At 39.7% G+C, this 22,530-nt stretch overlaps 1 protein-coding gene across 1 annotated transcript; it reads left to right on the forward strand.

The window, feature by feature from the left end:
- Window positions 1-1,240: 1,240 nt before the first annotated feature.
- map3k9 (mitogen-activated protein kinase kinase kinase 9) lies at window positions 1,241-22,200 on the forward strand. The gene is made up of 11 exons (XM_040042763.1): window positions 1,241-2,242; window positions 3,458-3,871; window positions 11,204-11,384; window positions 13,744-13,892; window positions 14,201-14,376; window positions 14,907-15,147; window positions 17,022-17,144; window positions 17,301-17,442; window positions 17,573-17,685; window positions 18,058-18,834; window positions 19,785-22,200. Exons 1-11 carry the CDS (start codon window positions 1,855-1,857, stop codon window positions 20,237-20,239), a joined length of 3,159 nt encoding a protein of 1,052 aa, XP_039898697.1. The 5' UTR covers window positions 1,241-1,854; the 3' UTR covers window positions 20,240-22,200.
- Window positions 22,201-22,530: the final 330 nt, after the last annotated feature.

Here is a 22,530-nt window from a genome sequence, read left to right on the forward strand (position 1 = left end):
CATTGGTTTCACTCATTTAAATCAACCCTGACTGTTTTAAATATAAATTTGCATCACCAGGAATCCAGCAACAAACCAAATGATTTCATTAGAATTCTGATAAGATTTCAAGGCTCTTGTGTTAAGTTGAGTTTGACAACACAAGAAATCTCAGTACATATCATGTAACTGCAGCTTTAAAGCATATTTCGAGTATTAGGTTGTTTAGCCACACCTCAAATTGCCTGTTGTTTATGGTTTAATGTTTATCCTGATGCTGTTAAAGAAACCAAGAGCCGGCAGTAGAGGAACTGCTTTGTTAGCATTTTTCTAAACCTCAGAATCTTCCAAATTTATATTTGACACTTCTTAAAGTCAGCACTGAGGAAACACAACCATAAGCAGATAAGAAGCAACTTCTAACAAGGATTGTTGTCAATGTCTGTATATTACTCTTTTTGGAAAACATTAAATCAAAGCCTCCTTGAGAATCTAAAACTCTTTTTTCCCTTTTCTTTTGTTTTCTTTTCTTTGTATCATTCTTAGTTCAATAAATCCATCATTTTCTTTCCCACTCACAAAATAAATGAAGTCTTTGTTTGCTGCTTCATAAAAATAAGCCTGTTAGAAAGAGCAATTGTCTAATAAGCTTGCATAATATTTTTTTTCAACTATATCGAAATATGGAAGCTCTTTTGTGCCAAAGGAGGAAAAAAGGATGCAGATGATTTTTTTAACAATATTTAGGCCATAATTTTTTATTCTTTAATCTTTCCAGCTATTAACTCATATTGTTTAGTGAGGTCAGATTTTAGGTTTTAGCCTCATGCTTTTGACTTTATCATTCTTACAGGTTAATTTTAAACTGCTTTTGACATGTTAAGTAAAAAAAATATCGAAACTGAATAATGCCGTTTATATTTTCCATGTCTTTTCTTATGTTTGGGTGTTGGGCTTCCATCATGTCAGTCATCGTGTTTTCACATTATTTATTTACATCCATGTTGCATCCGTGCAAATACAGGGTGCAAACTAAAACTGCAAGCAGCTTCTTATAAAACGTGTCAGGAAGTGGACTGAAGCATAGAGGACTCTTGTTCACACTTGTTTTCTTTTATTCACTTGTGGTTTCCATTCAGGCTGAGAAAACAAGTAGATCACTTTTATTGCATTTCCACTATGGAGACTTTCTAAAATATAACATTTAAGGATAGTTATAGTTTTTGCAAATAGGCTGGAATTAATTAAATCAATATAAAAGTGGGTTGCAGAATGCCAGCTGATTGGATTTCAGCTATCTATATACACTCATTCTTTAATCACATTACTAAAATAGTGAGGGTTGTTATGTTGTCTGTTTTCTTTTTGTTTTGTTTTGTTTTGGGGTTGTTTGTTTGTTTGTTTTGTATTTCAGGAAATTGCGCATGGAATTTAACCCTAACTTGAGTATTTTGTTCTGGTTTGTTTGGTTTTCTGAAGGCAAACGACTAAATAAAAGGACACTGTCTTGGGACAAGGGTGGGAAATAAAGTGTTGTTGACGTGTCTGTGCACCAATAGGACGCCGGGGATGATTCCCACGCTGGCACAATTGGCTTAGAATAAAGACCACTGCGTCCGAGAAGTTGCAGCGATGATTGGGTGTAGGATTGTGCATTGAAAATAACCAGGCGCTGCATGTTTGATAGCAGCCAGCTGAGACTGAGGGGCGTGCGATGCAGCAGGATGGTGGTTTCCTGCAGTGTTTGTGTGCCGGATTAGCCGCTACTTAGCTCCGTGTGTGTGTGTTGTAGAAGCAGGGCGCACCGAGCCTCCAGCCAGCCGCGCCAGGTGGATGCGCCTGCAGTGATCCAGGTAGTCCCTATGGATCGCGTCCATGGATGTCTTCAAACCCGCTTTGGACAGTAGTAGTCCTAAGGCGTGCGTTTCTTCAACGGAAGAAGCAGAGGAAGATGTCTTTCGCTGGCCCACACCGGCAAATGGCATCAGCGCCGCGCCGGATACGGGACCAGCCGCACCGGGCTTCTGGACGGCCGTGTTCGACTATGAAGCGACTGCGGACGACGAGCTCAGCCTTCGAAAGGGGGATCTGGTGGAAGTCCTGTCCAAGGACTCCCTGGTGTCAGGAGATGAGGGATGGTGGACCGGTATGATAGCAGACCGGGTAGGCATCTTCCCGTCTAATTATGTCAGCAAAGGCACCGGCATTCCGGAGGAAATACGGGCCACTTCAGAACAGCAGTACCCCGTGCCTCCTTTGCACCGTGAGTATCCCACTGTGCTTCATACTTCTGCTAATGAAATCAATGTGCTATCACTGAAAAGGAGCACAGGGCTGCAGTCTTTTCTCCTATCTTTTGTCAGAGGGGGAAAACCACGTAGAGTGCTGTGTCATGGTAGGCGCAGTGCATTCCTGTTGGCCTAGAAACAGGATGCCCCAAGCATCCTTACAGCTTCAGGACCGCTATTCATCACAGGGCCTTTCAAAGAAACAGTGATGCACCCCACCTCAGTTCTCAAATTACAACGCACAAAGTGTGCAGGATACAAGGCAGGAAGCCTGTTACAGAACTGGAATCCTGTAGATATTCTTAGATGAAATTTGAACGATGTTATGTGCTTCAGAAAGGATTTTTTGTCCAGTGTCCAGGTGCAAGAGAGAAAGAAATGTAAAATTCTTCTCTTAGGGAAAAATAAAAGTAACTTCTGGAGGGAAATGTAGGGCCAAGGCCTCAAAAAGATACACTGAGCATAATTACAAGTAGCTATGTGTACTAAACTGTGAAGCCCTAAATGAAAATACTCTTCCTTCTTATTGGCCTTTAAGCAATAAAGATGCTCCAAACACAGGTACAAAGCCACTGTTTTTTGACTGATAACTACAAATCTGCATGTGAGAATATGCAGGTGTTTTAAGGTAATAAAACACAAACTATCACATGCTATTTGGGCAGACCAAACCACCTCAGCTGTCTTTGTTAGCAGCTGTCTCAGTCTTGTTGGCTTTCATGTCTTCATACTGAGGCAGCTGGCCTACATTCACACACCTGAAATATTCATCAAGGTCAGTCTGCTTACTGTTAGGACTCTACAACATAAGCACATACAGCCTCAAACACTTAGTCTGTTCACATCAGCACATAGACCTTCTTTTCTATATAACCTGCATTTATTCCTTCTCCAGACATTCTAGCCAGATTTTAGGACAGATGCTTATCCTTGTGTAACAGCAAGAGGGATAGTTTCTGAATTTGGGGCAGCAGGGTGGCTTAGAGCTCTAAGAAGGCCTCCTTCAACTCAATGACCTGTTTTTATGATCCTTGCTAGCAAGCACGTACCTTGTTGAAAAGCAAAATGGGGAAATCCTAAAGGCTGCAGACAGGTTGACCCTGACTTCTAATGTCACTGGATGGCTGTAAGTACAAATACACTTAGCTGATGTTTATGTTTGTCTCATATGTGTCTTCTTTGTTTCTCAGTTCTTGAAATTGATTTCTCAGAGCTCACCTTGGAAGAAATTATCGGGGTTGGTGGTTTTGGAAAAGTCTACCGTGCAATGTGGCGGGGTGCAGAGGTGGCGGTGAAGGCAGCACGACGGGACCCCGATGAAGATTTGGAGCAGACAATGGAGAGCGTTCGCCAGGAGGCCAAGCTCTTTGCCATGCTCAGCCATCCCAACATTATGGGTTTGCTGGGAGTGTGTCTGCAGGAGCCTAACCTGTGCCTGATAATGGAGTATGCCCGAGGAGGCCCTCTCAACCGGGCTCTAGCTGGGAAACGCATCCCTCCATGTACTCTGGTTGACTGGGCTGTGCAGATTGCCCGAGGCATGCACTACCTCCACTGCCAGGCTATTGTCCCCATTATTCACCGGGATCTCAAGTCCAGCAACAGTAAGAGTCACCTCACTTTGCTTTTTATTACCAAGTTTAAGAACCAATGCTGAAAAATGGTGAAAAAGGCCAATTTTCATATTGTGTGTCTGATCTGAAAAACAGGTTTCCTGAAGAGAAAATGTTAAAAAAAAAAAAAGAAAGAAAGAAAGAAAGAAAGAAAAGAGTATCTGGCTTTGTTCTTAGAGACATGGCTTACTATTTTATTGTGAAATATTCAATTAATTGAACAACTGTCTGTGCCTTTGATGTCTTTCATGCATAAGTTATAGCATTCAAAGCAATAAAGGTCTTTGATCCATCATATGTCTTGCCATATGTGTGGGCAAAACGTGAAATATGCTGAAATGGACTTTTATTTAAGTCGACAGCATTAGTTTTCAGTATTTAGATACAATAAGGAATGTAATTGCCAAACAAAATACAGGCCAAGAAGTTATTATCTACACCCAGCAATGCCACGATTGCAAAGACTGACATGACTTTGTCACTGATACTAATCACTGGTGCTTAACACCTCCAAACAGCCCTCACCCAAAGATATATCATATTACAGTCTTTCTGGGACAATAATAGCTCTGCTGATGCACTATTCAAGTACCACATGAAATGAATTTTGAAAGTAATGCTCATTCTGTGACCTGCACTGCTTGTATTCACTTCAGGAATGAGAGTAGAGAGGAAAAGGAGTTTTCGTGTGTGTTTATGGAGCAGTTGTAATCTTGCATTTTACTCAACTGGATCCCCTAAATCCCAAGCCTATTAGTGAGGATTTGCCCAATGCTCTGTCCCAGACTGCCTATTGGAGGCTCTGACAATACATAGCCCAAGCCTCTTCCCTGCCATTGGCTTGTTCTGCAGTGATCAGCTCAGACGCCGCACTTCAATAGGGTGCTTTAAAGCGTTAAAGTCAGTCTAACTGGTTACCATCCTGGGAAATTAGGGGAAAACCCATGTCCTCATCACGGACATCACAGGAGCGCTGCAGGACACAGCAGTTGTCATTTAGCTATTTCAGAGTTATGCCAGTGATTATTTTTCCCCCCTCCTTTGTTTCTTGTGACTCAAAATTTAGTTTACCTAGCAAAGACATACATAACATGAAAGAATATCTATCTGTTTTTCTTTAGAGACTGCAAAATCCTTCCAAAAAGTTAAGATACTATCTAAAATGTAAATAAAACAATTTCAAGCCCTATATTTAAGTTTAAATTACTACAAAAACAACACATGAAGTCATTGACCTTGATACTAGGACTGCTACAGGACTGAATTTAAGCACCAAACCAACATCCCATAGATTCTACATTTTTTTTATTAATAGTAAAGGGGGGGTGGGGGGGTCCATCAGTCTGCAAAAGACAGAATGGTCATATAGTTTGACAGTGAAAGAATAATATTTATTTTGTAAAAAAAAAAAAAAAAAAAAAAAGATTCAGGGGAGTTCATTATCTATAGAACATGGAGGACTTCAGAATTTGAAGAACTCTCTACATGCACAGGAGAACTCTGAAAAATAATTGATTGGCAGCAGTCTTCTGGCTCCCAGGTAAAAATTCTGTAATTAATTCACTGCTGACTCATATCACTGTTGGCATGAATTGTAAAAACCTTGGCGATTCCTTAATCTGATTCTTTAATTCTTAATTAGATTCTTAACAATCAAACTGTTTGCCTTTCAGTGCTGTGGTTTCTGAGTGAATGCCTAAAGGCCTATACTGTAATGCTCAGTTATATTTTGTATATATTCTACACTGTTTCTACACAAACAGCTGCTTTGGACCTGAGCTCATTTAAGATGTACTGAGCTGAATGGAAAATTGTCCTTTTGTCTAACAAATCAAAATTTGAGCTTACTGTCAGAAACCTACAGTCATTTAAAAATAAAGTACACCCTCTGGCATTTCCAAGCTTTCACATATCGGGACAAAACAAAAATATCTGGTCTTTAGCAGGTCTTAAACTGAAGTAAATATAACTTCAGATGCACATGATATATGTCAACATATTACATTATTTATTTAACAAAAACTAAGCCAAAAATGCAGATGCAGTGTGTTTAAACTAAGTATGCTCCATGAGTCAAAAGCTTGTAGAAACACCTTCAGTAATATTAGCATAAAGTAATCACTCTCCATTTGACTTTATCATTATCTCACATTTTTGGGGAGAAATTTTGGTCTACTCGTGTTTTTAGAAAATGCTTCAGTTTATTGAGGTTTGCAAGTCTTCATTTATGCACAGCACTCTGATGGTCCTAGCACAGCATTTTAGTCCGGTTGAGGTCTGGACTCTGAACCGACCACTGTGACACCTTGATTTTTGTCTTTTTCAGCCATTCTGTTGTAAATTTGCTCCTGTGCTTGTCAGGTTACATGACCCACTTTCAGCCAAGCTTCAGCCTCACATTTGACTTTCAAATACTTCGGTAAACAGAGGTGTTCATGGCCGACTCAATGACTTCAAGGTGCTCAGGTCCTGTGGCAGGAAAAAACAACCTGTCACAGTGCTCTGCAGTTGGTATGAGGTGCTTGTGCCAATGCTGTGCCTGGTTTTTCCCAAACTGGTGCTATACATGATGGCCAAACATCTCTACTTTGGTCTCGTTTGTCCAAAGGACATTATTCCATTGCAGCACAGCTTACTGTAGCTATGATACAATGCTAATGATAGCCACATTCTTTTTAGAGACAAGAGCTTTCTGCTGGAAAAACTTAAAGCCGAACTTCATTCATTCTTTTTCTGTTTGCCTTACCATGAACTTTACAAGCTTGGTTAGCATGTTAAATGCTAGAGTCTGACACTGGATTCTCTGAGCATGGCACTGTCTGACCTTGAACTGAATGTCCTGGGACATACATTCCTGAGAAGACTGGCAAATCTCTTGAATGTTTTTCAGTTGTGAATCTTTCTCACTGCAGAACGATGAATCTCAAATTGTTTTCAAATGGTCTTATTAGCCTTCACAGACTAATGGGCAGCAACAATTGCTTCTTTAAGGTCATTCCCAGTATCTCTCCTCCTTGGAATTGCATTGACATATACTTGAATGCTGCCAAAACTTCTGCTTTTATAGGGGAGATCACACATGCTAATGATCAATTAATCAAGTCGTGTATTTGATTAGCATAACTGGCTGCTACTTACTGGAAGCAGTAAGGGTGTACTGAGTTTTTCACATTCTGCATTTTGGCTTAGTAAAGCTGCTAAGAACCAAATATTTATATTTATATATATTTTGAAAAACCACTATGTAACATTCAAAAATAATAAGCGGTAAATAAATATGTGTAACTGTAGAAGTTAATGTGGGTGTACTTTCTTTATGCAATGAATGTATGCTGCCATCAAGATGACATCTCCAGGCGAGGCCTTTGCTTATTCCAGGAAGACAATGCAAAAACATATTCTGCACATTTTGGGAGCTCATGGCTCCAGGTGCAAGGCTAACTGGTTTACAGCCCACACCTGTGCATCACTGAAAAGAAAAGGGACACATTATTAAACAAAAAATACAACAAAGGGGCTTCTAAGCTGTTGAAATAAAATTTAAAAAAATGCTTTCTGGTTCATATGCAAACATTGGTTTCACTCATTTAAATCAACCCTGACCGTTTTAAATATAAATTCGGCTCTGGTGTTAAGTTGGGTTTGACGACACAAGAACTCTCAGTACATATCATGTAACTGCAGCTTTAAACTGCAGTTGAGCAACTGAAATCCTTTTTCAAGCATGGGAGAACATTTCATTTTCCAAACTACACCAACTGGTCTTTTCAGGTTCTTCAGTTTCTTCAGGATTAAATATGATACAATTCAACAGTAAAGATACTCATCGTCAACTTTATTTCTATTAGATTCAAAATGAACACTTACTTAAAATAAAGACAGTTATTCTCCGTTTCAACATTAGATATGTTGTCTGTAGAACTTTTTTATGCATTGAATTGAATTGAATTGAATTGAAATTTATTTCAGTCAACAACAACAGATTATAATTTTACATAAAAGTACTCAAACAGAAACCGAAAAAGGAATAGGCTGAAGCCTTATGGCTTATACTTATCCTATCCCTTACCGCCATAGAAATAATCAAATCCTTAACCAAGAAAATAAATAGCATTGATAAATAAGTTGTATAACAGTTTGAAAAGAAATCAATGATAAATCAAGAAATGAAATCAACACAAAAAATTTTAACAAACCAAATTTCTATAACCTTGTATAATACTAATTTTTAAAATCTTCCTGAAGAATGACAAAGAAAAACACATTTTCAGTTCATCATTAAGTCCATTCCATAATTTCATTCCCATAACTGACACACATCTATACTTAACATTGGTTCTCACTTTAGGCATTTCAAACTTATAAGACCCCCTTAAATCATATTTTCCATCTCTTAGTTGAAACATACTTAAAATACAAATTGGAAAATTCTTTTTCATCACACGATATATCATTTCTAAAGTTTTAGAATATATAATGTCCATGAATTTTAACATAGATGATCCTACAAAAAACTGGTTGGTGGACTCCCTATATCCAACTTTATTTATTATTCTAATAGCTCTTTTTTGCAATTTTAATATTGAATCCAAATATGTTTTGTATGTGTTCCCCCAAATTTCTGCACAGTAGGTCATATAAGGCAAACAAAGGGAAGTATACAATAAATAAAGGCAGTTCTTATTCAAAAAATCTCTTGTTTTATAAAGAATAGAAATAGACTTGGATAATTTTCGTTTCACATGTTCTATGTGGGGCTTCCAACAAAGTTTATCATCAATAATTACTCCTAAAAATTTTGTCTCATATACTCTTTCAATTTCAACATTATTTAAATTCAATTTTACTTTAATATTACTTTTACTACCTCCAAATAACATAAATTTTGTTTTACTTTCATTCAATGATAGTTTATTAAATACAAACCATCTATTTAACTTCATGAGTTCTGTTTCCACTGTTTTCAGTAATTTCTTTGTCTTTTCCAGAGCAAAATAAGTTTGTATCATCAGCAAACATCACATATTTTAAAGTATCACTGGCTGTACAAATATCATTTATATAAAGTAAAAATAACTTAGGTCCCAAAACAGATCCTTGCGGAACTCCACAAGTTACTTTTCTAAGTTAAGATTTCATGTTATTAATACTCACATATTGGAACCTATTATTCAAGTAACTATTTAATCAAAATTGTACAACACCTCTTAAACCATACCTTTCACACTTCCGTAAAAGTAAAGAATGATCAATCGTATCAAAGGCTTTACGTAAATCAATGAACACACCTATTCCAAACTGTTTTTCATCCACAGCCGTTGCAATATTTTCAATAAATTCCATCACAGCTAGAGATGTTGAGCGATTTCTTCTGAACCCATACTGATGATCATTCAATAAATCATATTTATCAATAAAAGAATCTAGTTTGTTTGCAAATAGTTTTTCCAGAATCTTTGAAAACTGAGGCAGTAAAGATACCGGTCTATAGTTTGACACAATCTGTTTATCACCAGTTTTATATAGTGGGATCACTTTGGCAATTTTCATTTTATCTGGAAAAATTCCAGTTTGAAATGATTTGTTACAAATATATGTTAATGGCTGAAGGACACTATGAAGAACTTCTTTAATTAGTGACATGTCAAGGTCGTCACAATCCATGGATTTTTTACTCTTGAATTTACTCACCACTTCTACAATGTCACTCTCACAGACTCCACCAAGAAACATTGAGTTACATTTACAAGAATAGTAAATTAAACAGAAATTAGGGCATATTTAGGTACATGTATCTGAGTTTAGTTTAAGAAATTCCCCAATGGAAAAATTCCCCATTTTATTCTATAAAGTAGGTCTCTTTAACATCCAGACAAATGAATTATAGTGATTAGAGAAGTGAGACACTGCCTAGTCACACGCTGCTGTGGTAATGAAGGGTTTGAAGGCAGCATCATGTAACTAATCCCCCAAAAAGGCAGAAAAGTTAAGATTTCTTTTTGTAACACAGGAACTGATCTATGTGGAAGTCTCATTTTCAGTCATACTTGCAGTGTTGGCCAGATAACTGTCTGGTCTAGAGCTGCGTAACTCTGTTTACAAAGAAAGTTGGGAGTTCCTTGAACTATTGCACATTCTTGGTCTCCAGAGACTTCGTGTTTTTGGCCATCCTCAAGCTTCTCTTCTAGCGTGAAGTGTACTTGGTATGACTGTTTTTACAAAACATGGTCAAAACTTGGCCCATATTTTAAAAAACAGTTTTATTAATCCACCACATCCTATTTTAACCTTATATTCCATCGTTTGCTGACCTGAAACTCTAAATTTTACAACCAGCTTAACTGCAACTCTTGCTTTAATGACACATAGCTCTGCTTTTCATTCTATCCCACTCGGCAGTATGCCATTTTTATATCTGAACAGTTTCCACTGCCTCTCTGGCCTCTCTGGCCTCTCCTTCATAGCCATTTGGTAGATGCTCTTATCTAAAGCACTGCGCATTACAGTGAGAGGAGCATTTTTGGCCTCAAGGGGAATCAGCTGTGTTTGTTTCATGTTGTAGTTCCCTATCAGGAGTTACTTTAGCCATGTGTTTGGTTTCAGTTTCTTTGAAAACTGCCCGTCTAGCATTAGAGCCACATGAGCACCAGATGAAGGGGGTTCTTGATGTGCACCACAGCCTGCAGACACACCCTCCACTGGGCACGGCCACAGCAGATGGTCTGGCAGTGCAGAGCTGAATGGGGGAGAAGGAGCATGTGGTTAGGAGGAGTCCTGTTTGGCTTGCGCATGTTGGGATTGGGTTCTTTTTTTTAATGCCTAATGGTGAAAATGGGTGTGTCGCAGCAGGGTATTTGTGTAGTTTAAGCATATTATCAGTGTTTATTTAAGGTTTGTGCTGTTAAAATACACAATGAGAGGATTGTCACTGATCAAGGGTGGTGGTTTTCATCTCTGCTTTACTGGAGTAGCTCACCATTTCTTGGTTTCTCTGTTTGTTCTCTCCTTTTCTCTTCTCCACTTTTATCCTTCCAATCCTTTCATCATGGCCTCCCACCAACCACACCCTGTTTTGTTCAATCATTACATGTCCAATTTTTTTGCGTTTCCACATGCATTGTGTTTTATCATGGGACTCCTGCTGCTGCCTTCCCCAACATTTAAACATTTCTGATGGCGATTACTGAAACCTTTTTATTTTTACGTCAATCCTCCCACCAATCTGCACGTATACCTCCCCTTCCCACATCCTCCAACCTCTTCCCCATCATGCAATTAAAATTCCCTCATCACTTCCCCCTCCTACATTGCCACCCTGTCCAGTCCTTATCCTTGAGAGGGTTGAGATGGAAGATCTCAGCAACAAGACTCTGAAGATCACAGACTTTGGACTGGCTCGAGAGTGGCACCGCACAACCAAGATGAGTGCTGCCGGCACCTACGCCTGGATGGCTCCTGAAGTCATCCGCTCATCTACATTCTCCAAGGGTAGCGACGTTTGGAGGTGGGCAGGGGAGGGTGTTTTTGCAGGAAAAAAACCAAAAGCATCATGTTGTGGAACTGGTCTGAAACGGTTAAAACACCACGCACTAGAGAAAAGTTCAGCCCGGGCAGCAGTTGCCATAGTGACAAAGCACAGACTGACACATGGGAACAAGAACATTATGTTGAGTTTTATGAGAAGGGTACACAAATGCAGTGCATGTAACCGTAGCTTTATGCACTGTGATATTTTATGCAAGCTGACATACCAACAGATAATGAGGAAGCAAAAAAAGATCAATATTTTAAATATTTTTGAATCACATATCTGATTTACAGAAATGTGTACAGAGAAACACCTGCAACCCTCACACCCATAACTGCTAAGATATACTGCACATACTTAGCTCATGTGTTTTCATTTCCATATTTAATGTGAGAGCAGAGATATCATACATTCATTTCAGTGTTATTTGTTATGCTAAAAGTTGAAAAGGCCGGTCATCTAGTTGATTGATTTACTTTGCAGTCATGTTTTAAGCAAGACTGTCAAGCATGTGGTGGTTTTAGCTTCTAATATATGATCATTTGTCTCCAGTGGTGTATCACTGGGTGTCTGGATCATTGGTCATACTAAATTAGCAATCTGAAGATGTCAGTGGATGTTCTGATCAACTGGAAGGAATATTTGTCTGGAAATAATCAGCAGAATATTTAATAAAATACATAACAATTCCCTGTTTATTTGGAGGATTTAGATATCATGATTTAGCCTTATATCCTCATTTCCATCTCCATGCTTTTATTCTTAAACTGTGCTCGAGTTAACTCTGCATGATTTACAGGGCAAAGTAATTTAAATTTATCTTTTGTGCTGTCCTTTGGTGAATCCTGTCAGTTCATGCATCTGAAATAGGCCTTTTTAGCTTCCTTCACAAACCCTTTAAACCAGCTTTCTTCTGATTGGCTGCCCTTCATTAACAGAAGGGTTACACAGTGGGTGGGTGGGTAGTCTGTGCTCTCAGCCAGAGCTGTACTCCTGAAGTGACAGTAAAGAGGATATCCCCACTCTGAGATATCATACAGAGCCAAGAGCGGTCTGAAGCCAAGTCACACCAACTCAAGAATCAGTGTATGTAAATGAGATGACAATTGTTCCACTTTGAATGTCTAATTTGGGTATGTCATTTCAGTGTGGGAAGCATATTGGTGGTGGGTTTAGCACAGTCAGCTTTGAGCCTGCTGGTCACCTGGGGCGTTTCTGTGTTGATTTTGCTTGATCTCCTTATGGATGCACGCGTTTTCTCTGGGTGTTCCGGCTTCCTCCCACACAAACATGTCAGGATAAAAAGTTATTTTTAAATTATGTGTAGGGGTGAAGTGTAAACAGCTGACTGTCTGTCTGTGTTAGCCCTGTGATGTACTGTCCAGGCTGTCTCCCACCTCTCGCCTAATGAAAACTGGGATAGACTCAACCCTTCTGTCACCCTGGTTGGAAAACCAGTTAAAGGAATGAATGAATGAATAAATAGACTTTAAAAATGGCTAATTTTCAAAGTTCCCTGACGTTATTTGATTAATAACTTGTTTGCGTTATCACATATAGTGTGAGAATTGTGAGAGCCAAGACCAAGAAGTATGCATTATAAAAGTAACTCTTTTCTCAAGAGTGCAGACAAGAAAGGGGAATTATTTCTTCTTCCTAATCAATGTTCCACCCTGATGTAGCATAGACACAGATCAAATACAGTAATTCCTAAGAACAGTGGTTTGTTTTGACCTGTTTAATTGCTATATAGGTGAATAAACTGTGTAGACAGTCAGGTCATAGCTTGTGTCATTACTTCCAAGTCCTTCTGATTTAAATCTGTGAAGACTAACCTGTCATACACTGATCTTCACGCATTCCTGATTTATTTGATTTCTTGGTTATTTAGCTCCAGCATTAGTCACATGGATCCGTGAGCTTCTTTTCTGTCCTGTTGACATTTTCTCATTTTGACCTTTTTATATCTCACCTTGGTATTTACATGAGTGGTGCACAAATGCAGTGCCACACTAATCTTTTTTGACATTTATTCAAATAAAATGGATTTGGTGAACACTCACAGTCTCTTTCAGCAAGCATCGTACTTAACATTCATATATTCATACGCACTTTTAGCTTTAGAGGCACACTGACAGATATTGTGCAAGTACTTCTGCATGTACAGCAAGCTCCTTTCTCCTGAGAGCACACCGGAGAAGCTGTTGATGTTTTTTTTGTTGTTGTTGTTTTTTCAGTTATATATCGAAATTGAATTCGTAAATCTTTCAGTTTCTGGGTTGTTTTTTTTTCAGCAACTGTTTTTTATGTTTTCCCTTTTTAAAAAATCTAAAAGTTATGGTGTGCTGTTGTGGGAGCTGCTGACTGGAGAAGTCCCATTTCGTGGTATCGATGGTCTGGCAGTAGCTTATGGAGTGGCGATGAACAAAATGGCCTTGCCAATCCCGTCTACCTGTCCTGAGCCCTTTGCACGTCTTATGGAGGGTAAGAAAAGAACATAATTCAATGTTCATGTGAAGTGTTGCCCTTCAGCTTAGATGAACGGAATCACATATATATTTGAGATTCAGAAGCAAATATGTTAACCAGATGGTAGTTTGTTTTCCCAAACATACCACAGATTTTCTTTCTTTTGTTTATTAAAAATGAGATTGTTAACTACAAGATTCCTTTATGTTCAGATCCTGTGAACCATAACTTACAAGCATCAAACTTGCACAGAATATTTTATTACTTTCTGGAAACAGTTAAAGAGCCAATTTGCTTGGATTGTGTTTCATCTGGTGCCACAGACTGCTGGAGCCCAGACCCTCACTCTCGGCCACAGTTCACAGCTATCCTAGACCAGCTGACGGCCATTGAGGAGTCAGGCTTTTTTGAAATGCCAGCAGAATCCTTCCACTCTCTCCAAGATGACTGGAAACTGGAGATCCAGGACATGTTTGATCAGCTGAGGACCAAGGAAAAGGTAAAGATGAGTGGTCTTTGATGCAGGTCATTCGGAAAATTGCTGGTTAGGATTTACAGTCATTTGAGGGGGGAAAAAGTGCATTTGTAAGGTCAGACACTGATGTTGGGTGAGAAGGCCTGGCTCACAGTCTCTCCTCTAATTCATCCAAAAGTGTTCTGTCAGGTTGAGGTCAGGGCTCTGTGGAGGCCAGTCAAGTTCTTCCACACCAAACTTACTCATTCATGTCTTCGAGGACTTTGCACTGTGCAGTTATGCACAGTCATGTTTGAACAGGGATGGGCCATCTCCAAACTGTTGCCACAAAGTCGGAAGCATGAAATTGTCCAAAATGTTTTGTTATGCTGATGCATTAAGAGTTCCTTTCATTGGCACTAAGGGGCCGAGCCAAACTCCTGAAAAACAACCCCAGTTTTGGGATGTCCTGAGCTTTTCTTTTTCCCATTCACTGTAAATACAGCTTTGTTTTTGCTGTACATTTTAGTGTTGTTGTTTTTTTTAAATTCACCTCTTGTATTTGGATTTCCCAGGAGCTGAGATCGTGGGAGGAGGAGCTGACCCGAGCAGCACTGCAGCAGAAGTATCAGGAGGAGGCGTTGAGGAGGCGGGAGCAGGAACTAGCTGAACGTGAGATCCACATCCTGGAGCGAGAGCTCAATATCATCATTCACCAGCTCTACCAGGAAAAGCCTCACGTGGAGAGCAGGCAGGGCAAGTTCCGCCGCAACCGCCTTAAACTTAAGGATGGAAACAGGATCAGCTTGCCTTCAGGTAATGCAAACAAAATATGGTACTCAAAGAAAAATCATAGTTGCACTAGACAATATTTCACCTTGATTGGTTATAGCAAATTTATAGACTCCGTCTGTATGTTTTGTCCCATTATTTATGCAAATAGTTGTAATTATTACCAATTATATTTTTGTTTGTTCATAAAAACTCATTCCCATCAGCATGACAAGCACAGTGTCACATGATGATGGGAATGAGTGTGTGGTTTTGCTGCTTTTATTGCTCTTAGTTCGAATTTTTCTCATAAAAAGCTTTTTATATGACCTTGTGATGACACTGAGACATTGCTTCGAGCTGTCTTCAACTTTGTCACTTGAGTCAACATAGCTGGGGTGTGGCGTCACACTCAGATGACAGATAATAGCAATAGTTTCCTCATGGGTAATCATAGACTATATATAAAAGATAGGTGTCACTTCCAAGCCCTACAAGTGAAGGCAGTATGTCCCAGTAAGTCCCTTTCTTCATGATAACAGAAATTCTTACATTTTTCCCTGAAATGGAGTAAGTTGCAGGAACTTCTCACTGAAACAACTGAAAATGAAAACATGCTGCAAATAATTAAAAGAAAATGGGTTGGGGTATACCTACCTTTACTTGACATATATTATCTTGAAAACAAAAGCAGTTCTGACAGATTTGTTTAAAAAAAATAAATGACAGGGACTTTGTTCACTTTCTTGTATGTTTTTAATTTCACCAAACAGCAGAACATCAATCCTTTTCACTTCTGTACTTGTCTCCATAATTTATCGTCTTTTCATAGCTCATACCGAGGCTCATACCAAGGCTACTGGCGTGTGGCTGGCTCTGAGCTCTCTGAGCTCTGGATAGCTTGAAATTTAGCCACTTTTCCTTTGTTAGTGTCTCTGAAATGTTTATGCTCAGCTGGCTGGCGGGGATTTAGGTTTGTTGGTATGAATATTTTCGTGGTGGTCCCCCTACAACAGGGATGTGAAATGCATTTTATATTGTGGGCCATATACTACTGACTTTGATCATTAGTGGGATGGACCAGTGAAACTACTTGATTGCAGTATGGATGGCAAATTTGGGGGGAGGGTGTATTTATTAATAGAAAATCTGTAAAACTGTAAATCTGTGTACGCCTTCATAATTTCAAATGCCATCCAGTGTGCCGGATTGGAGTCTTTGATAGGTCAATTCTGCCCCTGGGCCTCATCATCATCATCATCATCATTATCATCTTTATTTAAAAAATAACCACAGCTAACTAAATAACAAAATTACAATAAGTATAATAAAAGCCAAATAAAAGAAAAATATTTAATTAGTTAGTTAATAACTAATTTCATTACAAGAGAAACTAAATCTCACTGAGGTCAAAGGCCAAAGAATAAAAATGGGTTTTAAAACATGTTTTAAAAGTGGACTCATATTTAACAACCCGCCCTACAGCCCTATTTTAACGAACTGTGTCTTCTTCACTCACAATGAAGAACTCGCTAATGGTCATAGCCACACGCTAACAATGTTGTTAGAGAGTGAATGTGCACGTGCATGAAACAGGCTGGCTTGTAATCAGACAATCGGGACCTCTAAAAATCACTCAAATCAGTGAATGTGTAAAATGTGTGATGTCCATCTTTTATACAGCATCTGTGCATAATGCTGTACAACTCTGACAATTTTCAATGATTTTAATAAGATACGCACTCAATTATCAGTCCAGACATTGTAGAAATAAAGATTAATCAAAATTGTTCTCCATTACTGCTGCCAGCTATTCGTGTATTATAATTCATATTACTTTTTTTGTCTTGGATTTGCATTTACTAAGGTACCGCATACACCATTAGAAAAACTAATGCAAGTCTGATTAAATATTTTAGATTTTCAGCACAAAATCACTGTGCAGGCATCTCCTTCCCATGATCGACGGAGGAGTTTGCTTAGCAGCGGTTCCAGCCCTCCCACTAGTCCACCGATGTTGCCTCGCCTGAGAGCCATCCAGCGTGAGCATAATACAGTTTTTTATTATTAAATTCCATAACTTAACTTTCCATCAAACTTGTTATTGGCTCGTGTAGTTTCCTTTTTTATTTGTTACTATTCTTTAAAACCCATTTTGCATTTTCCTTCTAAAGATTTAGCAATATGTCATTTTGCAGTCACGCCGGGGGAAGGTTGTACAGGTTGGGGTCGCAACACTTGTTTTCAACCTGATGAGGAGGAAAGTGAGAGGAAGGGGTCAAGAAAGAAGGGCAGAACTCGTGGATGTGGCCCATACAGGGAGCATAGCGCTGATGCGAGGTGAGGAGACTATAGTTTTGCTGAGGTTTTGTGGAGTAAGGCTTATACTTTTTTGTTGCATTCCAATATTGGAATTGCTTCCAAAGTTAAAAGGCATGATTTGGAATACAAAACCCTTTCTTGCTCACAGTGTGAAGCCTCCCCATGAGGGCAGCAGACAACGGTCCTGCAGTGCCCCAAACCTCCGCAGATCCCCTAGACACAGCCCAGCAGTGCCTGGAGTGCCAAGCCTTGTGGAGATGGGTGAGCAGGAAGAGCGTAGTAGATCTGTTTTTGTCTGACATATGCACACTCCACATTATAATAGAGGGAACAGCTGTAGCTTAAAGGTGGCAGGCTGGCTGGAAGTGAGCTATTTCACTCCCACACAGTTCTTAGTGGTTGGCCTGGCAGACTCACAGATGTGCATGTTTGCAGCTGTATGAAGATTATGCACTTTCAGCAAACTGAATTTAGAAAGATGGAGTTGAAATACTAATATACTTCAAGTCATTTCCACTATTAAACATACACTATTGTTTCTGTCAATATATCAAGAAAGAAACTAGTTTTATGTTTATGTTGTTTAACCGATTAAATAAGTTTTATAGTTCAAACATGGTACTTTTCTTTCAGAAAATGAAGACTGCTGCTTCACTACTGAACCAGGAGCAGCTCCTGGTCAGTCCTACCTCTGCATTCCCTTCCATAAGGAGACCCACACTGCTGCTGCCGCTGCTGATGGTGATGGAGATGAATACTGCCTCAGCAGTCAGGTGCCAGGAACACCACCATGCAGGAAGAGCCCAGGTGGAAGCAGACGCTCTGAACTGGTTTTGCTGGGCTGTGGGGCTCTGCTTGCAGCCGTCGGGCTGGGCTACAACTTGCTAACGTTGGCCCAACCGGAAGAGCATATCAAGCCACGCTGGGAGGGCTTTTTCCACAGAACGGGGAGCCAGAGGCGAAGCACAAGCCCCCCGACGCGCAGACTATTCCGGCGGGAAAGCCCGCTCAAACCGTCGGCACCTTCACTACCTGAACGAGGCTTACCCTCCTCATACACACTGCTGTCTTTATCATCAGTGTCTGACTGCAACTCCACTCGCTCGCTGTTGCGCTCTGACAGCGAGGAGCTGTTGGTCTGCCGCCCTGCCTCACCGCCCACACAGCCTCCTCTTCCCTCTCATGTCTCACAGCATCAGGCCATCCAAACTCCAATCAACCCACTGGTCAACACACACCTTGAGAGCTTCAAGCGCAACCCACGCCAGTCGCTCACACCCACACATGTTCCCTGCACCACAAGTTCCTCACGCAGCCTTCGTCGAACACCATCAGACGGAGCCATCAAGAAGAGCTGCCCACCTAATAATCTGGAGCCATTACCGGAAAAAACAACATTAGAAAACGCAGGTAAAGTGTTGACTGTGTCGCCATGTTGTGACTGTGAGTATGAATGGTCTGTGCAGGTTCTCAGTCATCTAGGTCTTAGTAATCTAAGGAGCTTGGAAGAAAAGCGACTGGACTTCTTTAAGATTCTTGAAGAGGTTTCACCTCTCATCTGAGAAACTTCTTCAGTTCTGAAGCATGAATGGTTGTCTGTCTCTTTATGTTAACCCTGTGTCAGACTGGCGACCTGTCCAGGGTGTAACCCACCTTTCGCCCTATGGTAACTGGGTTAAGTTCCAAGTCTCCCCCAAGTCTGAACTACATAGATAGAAGAAAATGGATGGATGATGTTTTGTGGACTAATTGGATTTGTTTTTCTGGTTCCCATGATGTCTAACATAAATCTAAGGAAGATAGAAGCCTGGGAATCAGGATTAACAGTGTTAATTAAGCATCACCACCAGCATGTTTATGTTGTGATCATTGCATTAGCCATTAGCTGAAAAAAAACCCATAAAAACTGTGTGGAAAAGACAACATTTAAACAATCATATTTATTTTAATTAAATGTTTTCTGAGTAGGTAAAACCAAAGACAAATGTGGATGTGGCTTACAAATCTGCAAAGAGATGCTAGATTGCAGCTATATACTGCCTGCATTCTGAAAAATGTGTGGCTGCTAAAAGATTTTCTGTTGCAAAGTCTAAAAACCTGCACCATTTCTCTATTACCTCAGTAAAAACCTTTCCTGTGATTAAGTGAATTCACAGTCGGACCTTATAATGTCTTGTTCAAGCTAAGTTAATGAGTGAGTCACAGCATTTCTGCTATGTCCGTCGTTTATATACAGTCTGTAGGTAAAGCATCCTTAATCGGATGATGTTGTTTAGAATCATTTCCCAATAGCTGATATTTAATAATAATATCCTAATTTTTTGCCAAACAATTAGCCAACTTTTATTCTGCTACAACAGGTGGCTTCAGAGTTTTAAAAGAAGACTGTTCAGAGGTCCCTCGGCTGCCCAATCCAAATGTTGTCTTCCCACCAACACCCCGCCGTCGCTGTCCTCCTGAACGCCCCAAAACCTTGGACTTTGTGGCACGACCTCGGCCTTCACCACGAGCGCGCTCCGATGTGTTTTGGGCAGAAGCTAGGCCCAGGGGAAACGGACAGACCCTAGGTAACGGCGACTCCCCTGCCCACACCTCAAGCACAGAGACTCCACCCACCGTAGAGTTCGGGAGAGACTCAACAGTGCTACCCACACCCATGGAGGCCCCAACACCGTACTCCCCACGCCGGAATGAAAATTTGTTGGATCAGCTGGATGAGGGACAGTATCGGGATGGAACAATCCCGCTCTGCAGACCGGAGAAGAGTCTTCCTAAAGACTCACCTCACCGCTACAAACCAGGATTTTGGTCATAACCCAGCCTGACCCTCACTGGTCCAACACAACATGGAGACTCTACCTGCAGTTAGCTTTTGGATGACCACAAATCTGGGTCAGTTAGCAATCTGGAATTTATTCACCTTTCTCCATCTACACAGTGGTCGTAAATGCTAGGAAGATATTTACTGTGAAAACACTCCCTTTCTGGCATTTGTTGCAGTAAATCTTTAAATCTTGCATCCAAAACTGCTCAAACAAAAAAATAAAAGAATTTGAAAATATAATCTGACCCAAGCCTGCTCGATTGTTCATTAGAGGAAAGAGATTTCATGTGTCATTTATTTTTTTCTTTCAGACTAAAGTCAGTAATGGCTTTCACCTACATAAAGCTTTGCATACTTGTGTTGATTTTAAGATTGAGTTAAAGATTGTGCATTTAATAAAGTGCACTTTTGAAAAGCATCATGAATGTAAAGCATCAGGTTTTCCCACTGTCAAAAACCTCTGGCTCTGCTTGTCTGTAAAAGCATTGTGTTATGTGAAATCCTCTGTACATGTATATCACCCACTCCTGTTCTCATGGCAGATGGATTCCTGTTTTGTACTGACCACCTGTTGTCACCAGTCACTTCCACTATCCCAGTGATGGGGGATGTTCTAGTATAATATGTGCACTTCTTTGTATTAGCAACCTACAGTCTAGAAACGGTCTTCGTTAACTAATGTCTGACGTCGTCTCGAGCTCTGTATGGTGACCATAAAGAAGAATGTCACTACCGCTTGGGTTCAAAATAGAGACCATTCGCTCTCCTGTCTACTATTTGGTGTAACCCTGCAAGAGCAGCCAGAAGAGAAACATTTCTCCAAACTAAAAAGGGAACTTTGTGTTTGTAACTATGTAAATTGTCTGCCTCATAAATTGTTGATTAGGAAGATGATGTAATAAGGGATACAAAGTGGCTTTTAGGTTATGTGAGCCTCAGTGATGAAAGACTTCACTTTCAATCAGGCCCTGGTGGCATGTGGAAGTTTAGCCTCGGTTATTTTTATATTTGCGTTTATTTCATTGCATTTATTAATTAATTTATCTGATGATTTATTTTTATATAATTTGTTTTATTTGCCTTCTGACACTTGATTTCCATAAATGTTTTTAGGGTTTTCAGTATCTGTGCAAATAAACACTCGGTCTGTTCTGATGTTGCACTATTCAACAGATTTCATGACCACAGCTACATATCAAAATTAATTTCATGACAATTTTTAGTCATTTTATTAAATAAAAAATAACAAGGTAGCAGCTTTGAAATAAATAGGTGCTAAATGCATTTAAACTGGGATTTTCCTCACAGATTCTACTTGTTTTAATTTCCTGGACAGGGCAGTTTATAACAAAATAAAAGATATTTAGGGAATGATTTACTGTGCTTCTGCCAGAGGTTAATCCTGTTAATTAACTGTAAATCCACCACATTAAAATAAAGCAACACTTATGTGGAAAAAAAAATGAACAGAAATATTCTCTGACTTCAGTCTCAATGCCTGATTCTCTCATTTTATTTCCAAATGTTAAGTGGCCTCTTATATTTCAGCTCTCTTTATTCTAAGTGTGACCCGATGTACTTGTGTATGTGAATGCTTTTTCAGAATGTGCTCATGCTCAATGTAGAAACACGGTATTTCAACTATGGGCAGTAGTTGAAACAAACTTAAGGTGTCATGTCTGAAACGTTACCACGAATAAGCTGAACTGTTGCTCATGCTGGGAACAATACTGTTAATGACTGATTTGTATTGCACTGGAACACACTTGAGTAAAATCATAGTAAACTATTTAACTGGATCAGTATTTCTTTGTTAAGGCTCTACAATTGTTTATGTGACTATGGGCCATGATGATGATAATACAAGCGTGTATTCACTAGGCCAGTCAGTAGGGTTTGAGTAGCTCAAGAGTAAATTGTGTTGCTTATCCCAGTGAACTATTTTGCATGTAAAAAATATGTAGATTTTATGTGAAATGTTCAATTTATACCCAAAACATACCAAACCAACAACAGAGCAGCACATACACGCTGATGCTACTCATGATGACACACCCGATGTGCTGTAATACTCTCTGCAGCCTCCTTTGTGCATGCCTCACAATGTTCATCCAGTTTCTTAATCACTTTTCCCTCTAGGGCAGGAATGGGCGATTAATTTTCCCAAGGGGCCACATGAGAAACTGGGACTGTTGTGGAGGGCTGCGCCGATAAGATAAAAATAATACTGAGTAGGATTGAGTTCAGCTTATTGGTGTTACCCTCTACAACTGTCCTAGTTT

This window comes from Simochromis diagramma, unplaced genomic scaffold, assembly GCF_900408965.1.
Source record: "Simochromis diagramma unplaced genomic scaffold, fSimDia1.1 OVJJ01000304.1, whole genome shotgun sequence".
Classification (NCBI taxonomy): domain Eukaryota; kingdom Metazoa; phylum Chordata; class Actinopteri; order Cichliformes; family Cichlidae; genus Simochromis; species Simochromis diagramma.

What these genes read in the sequence shown, in the direction of transcription:
- map3k9 (XM_040042763.1), top strand. Translation starts at nt 1,855, where the DNA reads ATGGATGTCTTCAAACCCGCTTTGGACAGTAGTAGTCCTAAGGCGTGC. An exon ending in AAGGGTAGCGACGTTTGGAG is followed by an intron (nt 11,385 to 13,743) that starts GTGGGCAGGGGA and finishes AAAATCTAAAAG; the next exon opens with TTATGGTGTGCTGTTGTGGG. An exon ending in AGCTGAGGACCAAGGAAAAG is followed by an intron (nt 14,377 to 14,906) that starts GTAAAGATGAGT and finishes TGGATTTCCCAG; the next exon opens with GAGCTGAGATCGTGGGAGGA.